At 44.4% G+C, this 11,423-nt stretch overlaps 1 protein-coding gene across 1 annotated transcript; it reads right to left on the bottom strand.

The window, feature by feature from the left end:
• Positions 1–1,172: 1,172 nt before the first annotated feature.
• Positions 1,173–11,089, bottom strand: LOC121852159 (NACHT, LRR and PYD domains-containing protein 3-like). The gene is made up of 6 exons (XM_042346257.1): positions 11,039–11,089; positions 6,055–6,523; positions 4,332–4,498; positions 3,731–3,902; positions 3,553–3,618; positions 1,173–2,757 (listed from the first exon to the last, which is right to left on the bottom strand). Exons 2-6 carry the CDS (start codon positions 6,428–6,430, stop codon positions 1,298–1,300), a joined length of 2,241 nt encoding a protein of 746 aa, XP_042202191.1. The 5' UTR covers positions 6,431–6,523; positions 11,039–11,089; the 3' UTR covers positions 1,173–1,297.
• Positions 11,090–11,423: the final 334 nt, after the last annotated feature.

The following is an 11,423-nucleotide window of genomic DNA, read 5'->3' as shown; positions in this document are numbered from 1 at the left end:
GCCTGGTCCTGGCAGCAGCACAGTTTACGCTGAGTCTATTCCAGCAGCACTGTAACCCTCAGTCAGTGTGTGAGTGAGGCTAATGTCTTGGCTTCTGGAAGCCCGGCCTGCAATCTCCAGGTTCTGGGCAGTGAATCTCTCTATTCTCTCGTTATCCAAACACTGTGAGCCCCAGACCTGGGAAAGAGAATCTCTGTGGCTGTGAGATCTCAGGAGCTGGAAATGGAGACTCTTCACCAGGGCCAGGGGAGCCCACACCTGTCAGACTGATGTCAGGCTGAGGGAGATGTGTTTGGGGTGAATTATATTGTATCAGTGTTATAACATTGTACTGGAGAGAGGGTGTGTCTGCCCCTGGATAAATGGGATGGCCAAGCCCTCGGGAGGTCTTTTTACCCTGGAATACAGCACTGAGGGAGGAGCTGCCGCCAGGAGGAGAGGACACAGGAATCCTCCGGCCGAACCACACGGTTCAGGAGAGTGAGCCCTCGGGTCCTGAGCTGGTGGGAAGCTCAGAGGCTTAGAGGTTAGAAGGGTGTCTGTGTGTCAGAGACTCTGTGGTCAGGAGAACCATCTCCTGTATGAATAACCATGAAACACCGAATGGCGTCTCTGAACGTAAGCTCTGGTCTGTCTGACCTGGGATCAAGTTACAATTTATTCAATAAAGTGAGCATCCCAGTCGGGAGTCAGGAACCAATCCCAATAACATCAGCAACCTGGGAATGCCACCGAAGGGCTCAGGGTGTGGAGCAGTCAGGTGTGCAGTGGAATGTCAGCCATTCACATCCCAATCCCCAGGACAGGACTGTGGTGTGTAACGGCCATCACAGTGTGACCCACTGTTCCCTCCAGCTGTGTGATACCATTCTCCCATTGATCAGCTGGTGTTTAATGTCATTAAAATCCTGGAGAATGGCTTTGAAATAAGAATAATAAGTAATAAGATTAACAAACAGATTAACTTACAGCAACTCTTGACACTTGTGCAGAGCAGCAACCAGACGCTGGAGACCCTCCTCCTGAATGTAGCAGCTCCTCAGATTCAGTTGTTTTATTGTGTCACACAGTCCAATGGCCTGAGACACCACAACACAGTCTATCGGTGTCAGTCTCAATGCTTTCTCTGAAGAGAAGTCACCAAATGTCAGTGTGTGTACAGAGCCCAGTGTGAGCTGTGCCAGGGCTTGATTCTGAGACTCAAACAGGTAGTGGAGTGTGTTCAGCAGCTTCCTTTTCCCAGTGACGGTGTCTGTGTCTCTGATCTGAGTTTTAACCTTCTCCTTCAGCCAATCGATCACCGCGCAGGTTGTCGGATGGACAAATGGCCCAGAAACTCCTCCAGTGGCTGAGCTGCCCGTGGGGAGGAGAGACCAGCAACAAAGCGCAGGAAAATCTCAAACCGGCCGTCGTCCTCCCTGTGAGCTTTATTCAGGCGTTTCTGCAGATTTCCTCTATTTTGAGGCAGGAACTGAGCGAGTGCAGCTACAAACTCCTGGATGGTGAGGTGCGGGAATGTGTAGACCACACTGTGCTCTGAAGACTCTCTCTCCACAAGTTCCATGAGAAAGCCAGAGAGGAACTGGGAAGGCTGGAGGTTATATTTGATCAGATCTTCATCATTAAAGACAATGTTTCTCTGGGAGACTCCAGTGAAGGCCATCTCACCAATCTTCAGCATCACATCACGGGGGCTTTCCATCTTGACACTGTGATGTGATAGTATGTTATAAATATAATAGGAGAAGAGTTGTGTGACTGTCTTGGGAACTCGCTGTTTGTTGCTGTGTTTCCGTGTAAAGAAGGGACCCAGAGACAGAGCGAGGATCCAGCAGTAGGACGGGTTGTAGCACATGGTGAACAGGAGCTCGTTCTCCTCCACGTGGCTGTAAACAGCAGCCGCCACCTCCTGATCCTCAAAGAACTTGTGAAAATATTCCCTTCTCTCTTCACCAACAAATCCCAGGATTTCAGCCCAGACACTGACCTGAGCCTTTGCCAGTAAATGTAATGCAGTGGGGCGGCTGGTCACCAGCACTGAGCAGCCTGGCAGCAGCTTTTTCTGCATTAAACTGTACACAATGTCAGACAGATCGCAGAGGAATTCAGGGTCTGTGCACCTGCGCTGAGGCTCTGTGTCTCTCCGACTGTCAGCGAAATCAATCCTTGCCCTGAATTCATCCAAACCATCAAATATAAAGAGCAAGGTCTCTGGGTGTTTCCACAGCTCATCCAGAACATCCCTGAGGTAAGGATACTGCTCCAGGATCAGACGGCTCAACGATGGTCTGTCGTGAAGTCTGTTCAGGTCTCGAAATTTAAAAACGAATACAAAGTGGAAGTGAGGATAGATTTTGCCTGTGGCCCAGTCATGGACAATCTTTTGCACCATGGTTGTTTTTCCAATCCCAGCTACTCCGCTCACTACTGCGGAAGTCCCTGTGCATGAGTTTGAACTTCTTCCCTGGGAGGAAGGTAAATGACTTCCTTTTGAGAAGCTGCTGTGGAATAGTTTATCAGTTCGGATTTTTTCCAGCTCTCCCCGGAGTTGCTTCTGTCTCCACTCCTCGTGGTCTCTGCCTCTCGCCAGCAGCTCATGTTCTACCAGTTCCCGGTCACGTACATCAGAAATAATTGTTAACTCCGTGTGGAGATCAACCAACTGAAACGACTTCACCTTCTCCTTTATCAGGATGGTCTTCACCTCCAGTTTCTCACATTGTTTCTGTAACGTCTCCTTGTGCAGTCGCTGAATAGCTTCATGTCGAACATTACAAAATCATAAAGTAAATAGAAGAATTATTGAGCTTTATTCGATAATAATACTTAGAATCATTCATGGCCTTTCAAGGCAGAAGGACTACCTAACGCGCTGATAGACTTAATGTAAGGTGCAGTAGCTTTGTTTTGTTGGCAAACACAGCAGCTAATTTGTGTACAGCGATGTCCCACACGCAGCCGTGAAGTGATTGACCACATTTATTTGAGAGATTTTGGCCCGGAAACCGGAGAAAGAAACTCCCTCTCTTTTCAATTCGTATTGTGAGGTTTTAGATGTCCACCTGAAAAGGTAGACAGAACCTGGGTTTTATATCCCAATAGCGGCATCTCCAACAATGCACATATCCCAGAACTGCACTGGAGTGTCAACTCATCCGGTTGATATGAACGTGAACCCACAGCTTCTGACTCCGAAACAAAAGGAACACCAATTGAGCCAGGCAAACAAGGGTTTAACAATCTGAATTACATGCACACCATGGGAGATTTTCAGGCCATTATATGACGACTTGTGAGACGTCATATCTAATTTATTTTGAGAAACATCATTCCAAAGCAATATCTGCTGAAATAATGGAAAAATCGAATAAGAATCATTCCCTCCCTCCTGATTTTCAATCCTTCCCTCTCCCCTCCTCTCCCTCTTTATCTGCCTCCTACACTCTCTCCTCCTTATTTTAATTTTTCTGGAAATCATCAATTAAATGGAAAAGTGTTAAACTGTGTATTTCAGAAGTGATGACTGGCTTGAATCTTGTCACTGTCACATACCTATCATATTACTGGGAACGTCCGGAATACTTCGGTCAATGGTCACCTCATCCACTAGATTGGCACCTGTTTGAATCGAGTTAATATTACTAGTTTGAACGAACTCTGTCTCAATACTATTTGAGTAAGATGTGTAACTCACCACAGAATGGAGGCACAGTGTATCATCACACATTACCTTGTTCCTGTATTTCAGTCATAATTTTGTTCAGTTTCGGCAAAGTGGACCTCATTTCCACAAAGGATTCCCACGTCACTCTCAGGGCCTGGGAACCTTTTCCCATCACCAGGTTCAGAAGAAATTTCGAGCTTTGTGTCTTCTGCCCACTGTGTGTTAGCTCAGTGAGTTTCTGCAGAGAGTGAGCATTAATGTATTGATGATGGAGTGAAACATGAGCAGTGACAGTGATCAGCAACACCCAGCTCCATTGATGGCTTTGCTGGATTTGCTATCTCTTCCCTCCACAAACTGCTTTCCTCTGTGATTATGTCTCTGATCACCTTCCCTCCCCTTCCCCTCCCAAATCCAGCTCAGGCTCTACTGTCAGTGCCTTGAGACTGCCTCACCACGTGAACGGCGCTTTTTAAACGCTACATAAACAGACACGTCTGACACTGTGCAGTACTGCTCCACTACAATCATATACTGCATGTCCTGTATTATAACATATCTGGTCGGTTAAGTTTTGATTGCCATTCTGCTGATTTCCTGATAACAGCTGCACATGACTGGCTGAGAGTTTAGCAAATGAAAGGGAAATCTCCTGACTCAAACCTACACTGTGTTCCTGGGGGCTGAAACATTCCTTCTCTGTCAGCCTTGAGCTGATGTCCTCCACGCCTTCCTCAATGGCCTGTTCCAATCTGTCTCGGCAGAACTCTGTCAGTTTGTGCAGCCGGTGATCATCGTACAGGGCCAGGGTCTCAGGGAATAATGTGGTTATACCTTCAGCAAACGATAAAAACATTAGTCAGTCATGATTTAACTTTTATTCCTTGAAATATATTTCAGGAAATATTACCACATTTATTGTTGCCAAAGTTCAGAATAAACCAACATCCATTAGCTTAAAGCAAGATTTAGTAGCTACCATCAGGCAGCTGTCAGCCTGGCTAAGTTGGTGTCATTCTCGCTCCTGAGAGAGAAGGTTGTGGGTTCAAGCTTCACATTAGGGCTTTGACCTCATAGACGAACCTGACAATCCACTCCAGGACTCCCCTCTGGTTCCTTTGCCTATTACCTTAAGTCTGTGTCTCCCAGTTACCGATCCAACCACCAGAGGAAACAGTTATTCCCTCTCTGAACCATCAGAATCCCTCACAATTTTGAATGCATTTGTTGAATGTATACAGTTGAACATATTAATGCCAGAGTCGGAATTTTGCAGGTTCAAACCGCACGGCGTGAAAGGGAACTCATATCCTCTCGATACAATGCAGGTCACTGCTGGGGTTTCCTTCGCTGCTGAGCTACCATCTTTTAGACAACGTACTAGAAAAGATTTAGCTATTAAATCATGTTTTCAAAGTCCATTTGTTGATGCTTTGGTAGTTATTAAAGAAAGGATAGTGTCTCCCGATGTCCTGGATAACAAATCCCTGAATAAAATTGGTCTCTCACTCCATGGCTGTTTGAGTGACATTGATAAGTGCATACTGTGACATTCGCCCACAGGACTCATAGTCACAGTTGCTTTGGCAAAGATGTGCATGAAGGTTTTGGCTGCTGTGGATGTGAAGTATGGACAGAGGTGGGCAATGTGGCAGAGGTGGGTAGACAAGATACTGGTCAGGCAACGGATGTGGGAGAGAAAGAAAGCTGTTTATTGAACCTGACTCCCAGGTTGCGCACATCTTTGGTGAGTTTGAGGGAGATCCTTGGGAGGTTGAGGAGTTCGGACCCATAGGATAGAAGTTCATGGCGGGAGCCAAATATTATATCCGTCTTGCCAACGCCGAGTTGCAGATAGTTTGCGTTCATCGAGTACTTGTTGCCTGTCAGGACATTAGCGGACTGCGATACGTAAATGGAGGAGAGGCCAGAGGCAGACAAGTAGATTTGAGTGTCATCCGCATACATGTGGACTGTACACTGTACCATAAGGGCTTTCAGCGCTAACAGGAGCTGATTTGGAATAATTCATTCCCCCAGGACTGGTCTGTGACTGCAAGAGTTGCCCAAGTGCCAGACTGGCTGGTCTGTCAATGCACGACCTGCCCATGTGTCAGGTTGGCTGATCTATCACTGCAAGGCCTGCACATGTGCCAGGCTGATTGGTCGTTCACTGCAAGAGCTGCACATCTGCCAGGCTGGCTGCTCTGTCATCACCTGGGATTTGGTTCATGAACCGTTAAACAAGTCCCATTAAACACCTGGGAGTTTGCTCAATTCAAATAGATATTGACTCATCTCCCAGTTCCAAGGCTGTTGAGATAAAGTTTTATCTCATTATCTCATTATCTCAAAGATTTGTGTCTAAAAGTACTTAATATACTATTTACCTTTGTTCTTTATCGTCTCTTGAAGACTTTCCTCAAAGTCAGGTAAAGAGAACACATTGTATGTTGGTGTGTTGCCGGGTGTCTGATCCACACCGCAGGTCATCTCACTGCTCTCTGCATCGGCAATCGGTTCAATTTCCACGGATGCTGTCTCACTCGACCCACCCAAAGTGGTGGAACACTGGTTGGGATTTGCAACCGTATCACAATGAGTTTGGGTAACTGCAGATGTACTCGCTGTTTCATTACCGCCAGATCTGGATGTGTTTGGTTGTGGAGATGGTGACCATTTCATTGATTCATCAGGTTTGTCGTGTCTCGGAGTTTCAGAGATTTGTTTCCTCTTTCCCAACAATGTTCGAACAAGGCGTTTCATTGCTGCAAAGTGTAGCCAAGCGGTTGTTGAGTTTCGCGACAGGTGTTGAGCCTTATTTATGTTTACAGTAGAACACGTAGAACAAGACGTGATCTATCAGACAATATCATAACGTTATTATATCAATGACTCCTTCTTTCTCACATTGGACATTTATCTTGCAAATGAAATCATCGTAAATCACGGTAACAATGAGGATTTAAGCATATTCAGATATCGTATTGAAATAGCATAATATAATAACTTTTCTTACATTAGTTTTCTTTCAAGTGAGGAGGATGTCTCAAAGCACTTCCCCATTAGTGTGAATTGTAGTGAGTTTGTATTTCGGAGTTGAATGCATCAGCCAATTTCATAGAATCATAGAATTATACAGCAGAGAAGGAGGGCATTCGGGCCATCGTCTCTGTTCCGGCTCCTTGAAAAGCGCTATCGAAATCAATCCCATTTCTTCGATCTCTCTTCCCTTAATCTGCAAACTTGTCCGCCACAAATAATTATCTACTTCTCTAGTAAAAGTTATCAGCGAATCGGTTTGCACCACCCTTTCAAGCAATGCATTTCAGATCCTAACAATTCGCTGTGTGAAAGAAATACCCCTCAACTCCCCTCTCTTTATTTTAAACTATTTTTAATCAGTGAACTCGGGTTATCGACAGTGGTAATATATTCTCATTGCGCAACCTTTTGAATTCCCTGTCTCAATTTGAAAACTTCTATTAATTCTCCTCTTAATGTTATCAGCTCCAAAGTGCAAAATCGGAGCTTCTCTAGCCTTCCTGGTAACTGAATAACCTCTTTACTGGTTCTAACCCTGTAAAGCTCCTTTGCACCCTCTCCAATACCTGCTTAAAGTTTGTGGCCCAAAACTCAACAGAGTGTCCAGCTGAGGCCTCACCAGTGTTTTATAAAGGTTCATCATAACTTCAACTACAACAACAACACAATTGCATTTATAGAGCACCTTTCACGTCTGAAGGACGTGCTAATGTGTTGAATAGTTAGGTGTCCGGACCCGAACATGGGGCAGAGGAGGGGTATATGTGAGGGAAGGCAGAGAGGTGGGAGGGAGACGAAAGGCATGGTCGAAGAGAAGGGTTTGGTGACGGGCCTTGAAGGAGGCAAGGGAGGAAGCGAGGCGAAGGGACCGTGGGATGAAATTCAGAGTGTAGTGGCAGAGGGGCTGAAAGCCAACGATGGGAGGGCGGGTCGGGCTGGAGACTCGGAGAAGCCCAGAGGCCGCTGAACGGAGAGAGCGGGCAGGTTGGCAGTTTTCTGACTTTTGTATTCTATGCCCCTATTTATAAAGCATAGTATCCTATATGCTTTTTAAAATCTTTACCTTCAAATATTTACCAATATGAACACCCAGGTCTCTCTGTTCCTTCATCCCCTTTAAGATTCTACAATTAGCTGCTATTGCCTCTCCTCATTATTTCTCCCAAAATGCATCCACATTGCATTTCTCCACATTTAACTTCATCTGCCACGTGTCTGCCCATTTTACCAGTCTGTCTATTTCCTCTTGCTGTCTGCTACTATCCTCCTCACTGGTAACTACTTTTCCTAGCTTAATCTAATCTGCAAATTTGGAAATTGTACTCCTATACCCAAGTTCAGGTTATTTTCATAGACAAAAAAAAGTCAGTGGTCCCAATATCAACCCACTGGGGCACACCACTGCACATTTCCGTCCAGACAGAAAAACAACTGTTCACTACCACTCTCTGATTTCTTAATCCCATTTGGTCTATTTGGTGAAAGCAACAGCTTGCAATTAATACGACACTTCCTTTGCTGTTGCCAAGGTCAGCACCTTGGGTGAAAGGCGATAAACAGATGTAATTTTGTAATTTTCTATTGTAATAATATTACATAGATAAGATAGATAGATAGATAGATAGATAGATAGATAGATAGATAGATAGATCTATCTATCTATCTATCTATCTATCTATCTATCTATCTATCTATCTATCTATCTATCTATCTATCTATCTATCTATCTATCTATCTATCTATCTATCTATCTATCTATCTATCTATCTATCTATCTATCTATCTATCTAATACTACATAGATAAGATAGATAGATAGATCTATCTATCTATCTATAGATAGATAATATAAGATAGATGAGAGCCATTCCATGCTAACAAAAACAAAATGCCTGTCTGTGTGTCTCCCAAGAAAGCATTAAACGAATGAGGCATAGATATGATTTACACCTTATCGGAGAGATCTCGCAAGGGGATGCAACGTGGACATTTGGGGGGGGGGGGATTTCCTATCTCCTATATAAGCTATAATAAAAAGTATATCAAAAAATTCTTCAAGCCCCTAAAGAAGTGTGCATGGTATTCTGCAATAAAGTGGCGACAGATGACACACATTCTTCTGAGAGATGCACTTATCTGGAGTTATGTAGCTCAGTGGTTAGAACACACATCTCGCAAGCGAGAGACCGAGGTACGATTCCCGGTAGGGCGAAACCTTGCATAAGTTTCCTCATCCTGATATTAAACCGACAAGAATAAAAAATTGACAATTTAGTCACCCAGTCCAATACTAAGCAATCAGTGGAACACTGCTGTGTCCAATTTTCCGTCGGATATCGCCCTTAAATATACAGTCAATGCACTTCACAGTATACTCTGGGAAGCACTTTGAAACTTCTAGAAGACGTGAAAAGTGATTACCAAATACAAGGATTATTATTATTTTATTTTAATCTATACTATTCAAGACCAAATGTTTGTCTGTGTCTGTGCCTCCCAAACAGGAGACCTCGAAACCAATGGGTCATCTCTACCAGGAGTCCTCCCAACCAGCAGTGCTCCCAACAAGGATTATTCCCAAGAATCCTCCAACAAGAGAACGTCGAACATGGGTTCTTCCCAACAAGGAATGCTTCCAACCAAGGCTCCTCACAACATGGAGTCCTCCCAACATGGAGTCCTACCAAAAGGAATTGTTCATCTGAGCCTTTCGACTGAAACCTCCCACACGTTTCTCGCACAGGAGTCCTCCCGAAAGGATATATGTACAAGTATGTGAACAAGGAATGTCAGCGAGTTCAATAACACATTTTGCTTAATCTTAATTGGCAAAATTGCCTGGGAAGCGAAGATTAAGCCTTTTAAGGAAAGAGAGAAGACCGATTCAATTAAAGTGGTTACAAGCGTTGCTACAAGTTTACAGACAGGGATGGAATCATTTTAAAGGGAGTACAGTGTTAGAGAGACCTATGGATTCACAGACATAGGTTGATAAGGACAAGCGGGTAACAAAGTGGGTTTCCCCACTGTGATTAAATGGAAGTTTCAAAAATAAGTCCGTGCCCTGTGTGCATTAACCTTTCCACACCCCATTTCAATAGAAGCACTGCAGAGAAGGGAGGAACCTACCTTGTAACTGTGCCTTATAAAGAGGGGCAGAAGCCCGAGGTGGAACAGTATGGGTTCCTGCACCAAAGCGAAACGCAGAGATGCCTACCCCAGAACCAACCCCCCTCCCTCCCCACACCCCCACCACCCACCCACACACACACACCACCCACACACACACAAACCACGGCCTCACGCACACGGCTGATCTGCTGTAATCTGTGATAACCGGATAATAATATATTTGTTTTTTTCTTTCTGTTTAGGGATTGCTTGTTTGAAATGAATGTAAATGTATATTATAATCTACAAACATATATATATATTGTTTTCAATCTCATAACTGATTATCAGGACTGTCTGGTTAAATGCTGCTGGTGTCACACACATCCCGGGACATTCAGTTCCATAGCGTGGGCCTCCATGCTGAAAAGGGCAAAAGCAACATGTATATCTCACTCAGCTGAAATATATCATAAACATGTAGCAGCAGTTCAAACTCTGTTGGTTTGTTTCACTAATTGCGTAGATTTGGTTTAAATAGTGTTTATTTGAGCGGTAAAACCATGTTGTATTGAGTTCATTTGTACCCTATGGTCTGGGCGTTCCCCACACCGCCCTAAGCTGCAGTTCATATCTTTATTAACAGAGAAACAGCAGCATTCCCACAAATATAACATTTCCTCTCTTGGCCTCATTGAGTCTCTAACCAGTAACTGACTGTAATACAAATATATATAGAGAGAGTGCGAGATAACTGCATACAAAGACAGATTGACATAGAGGCATACATTTACACACATAGAGCAGAAAGGAATACACACAGATTGAGAGAGAGAAACGCACATAGAGACAGACAGATAGATATACCCAGACAGTGAGCAATACAAATACAGACACACTCAGACACAGAGAGAGATCCAGAGACAGAGTGACCCCTCTCGCTCAATCCCTCCGCATTGCCTCCTCCATTCCCACTTTCAAATCCTGGCTAAGTGTTTTCCTTTTTGATCGTACTAATGGTCACCGACCCCTCCCTATCCACGTAGATAGGGGTCAGACTCCACCACTGTCAAGTGCTCACTGCGTTAAGCGTGCTGTGTAAATGTACGTTGTTGTTGAAAGATACAGAACTCTACAAATCTGCAGATCTAAATTGAACTGGTGCTGAGGAAAAACAGTAATGTAAATGACGTTGAGGTAATTGATGCCCTCAGCCTACCTTGGTGCTGCTATATGTGGTCCAGTTGTTGACGCGGGTAAATTGTTTGCTCCTGGCCTCTCACTCCTCTGAGCTGCCGATCTCCTGTTCAGACAAATGAAATGTTCACTTGCTGATTCTACCTCAGACACAGTCACGTACAAAGCTGCTGCTGCTGAATATCTGTCCTGTTTATGGTGACACTATCTTCTCTCAGAAACCTGGTTGGCCCCAGTTCCTCAAAATGTGTTGCAAACATCTGATTGGTTTGATTAAAGAAGCCCATTCGGCCCAATAATCGCCTTTTTGAACAGCAGTTTCCCTCCTGCACATCACAGTACAGAGCTGTGTTTGTCACAGACTCCTTATCACAACCATCACACACCCTCCCACACCCTCACTCCGA

Source organism: Callorhinchus milii, unplaced genomic scaffold (assembly GCF_018977255.1).
Source record: "Callorhinchus milii isolate IMCB2004 unplaced genomic scaffold, IMCB_Cmil_1.0 Scaffold497, whole genome shotgun sequence".
Taxonomy (NCBI): domain Eukaryota; kingdom Metazoa; phylum Chordata; class Chondrichthyes; order Chimaeriformes; family Callorhinchidae; genus Callorhinchus; species Callorhinchus milii.
Note: the sequence above shows the minus strand (reverse complement) of the source record. Positions and strands in the feature narration are given on the sequence as shown.

Coding starts and splice junctions, on each gene's coding strand:
- LOC121852159 (XM_042346257.1), bottom strand. CDS start 6,430: ATGAAACGCCTTGTTCGAACATTGTTGGGAAAGAGGAAACAAATCTCT. Junction 4,499..6,054: donor AGAGACGATAAAGAACAAAG/GTAAATAGTATA, acceptor CGTTTGCTGAAG/GTATAACCACATTATTCCCT. Junction 3,619..3,730: donor GACTGAAATACAGGAACAAG/GTAATGTGTGAT, acceptor CGATTCAAACAG/GTGCCAATCTAGTGGATGAG.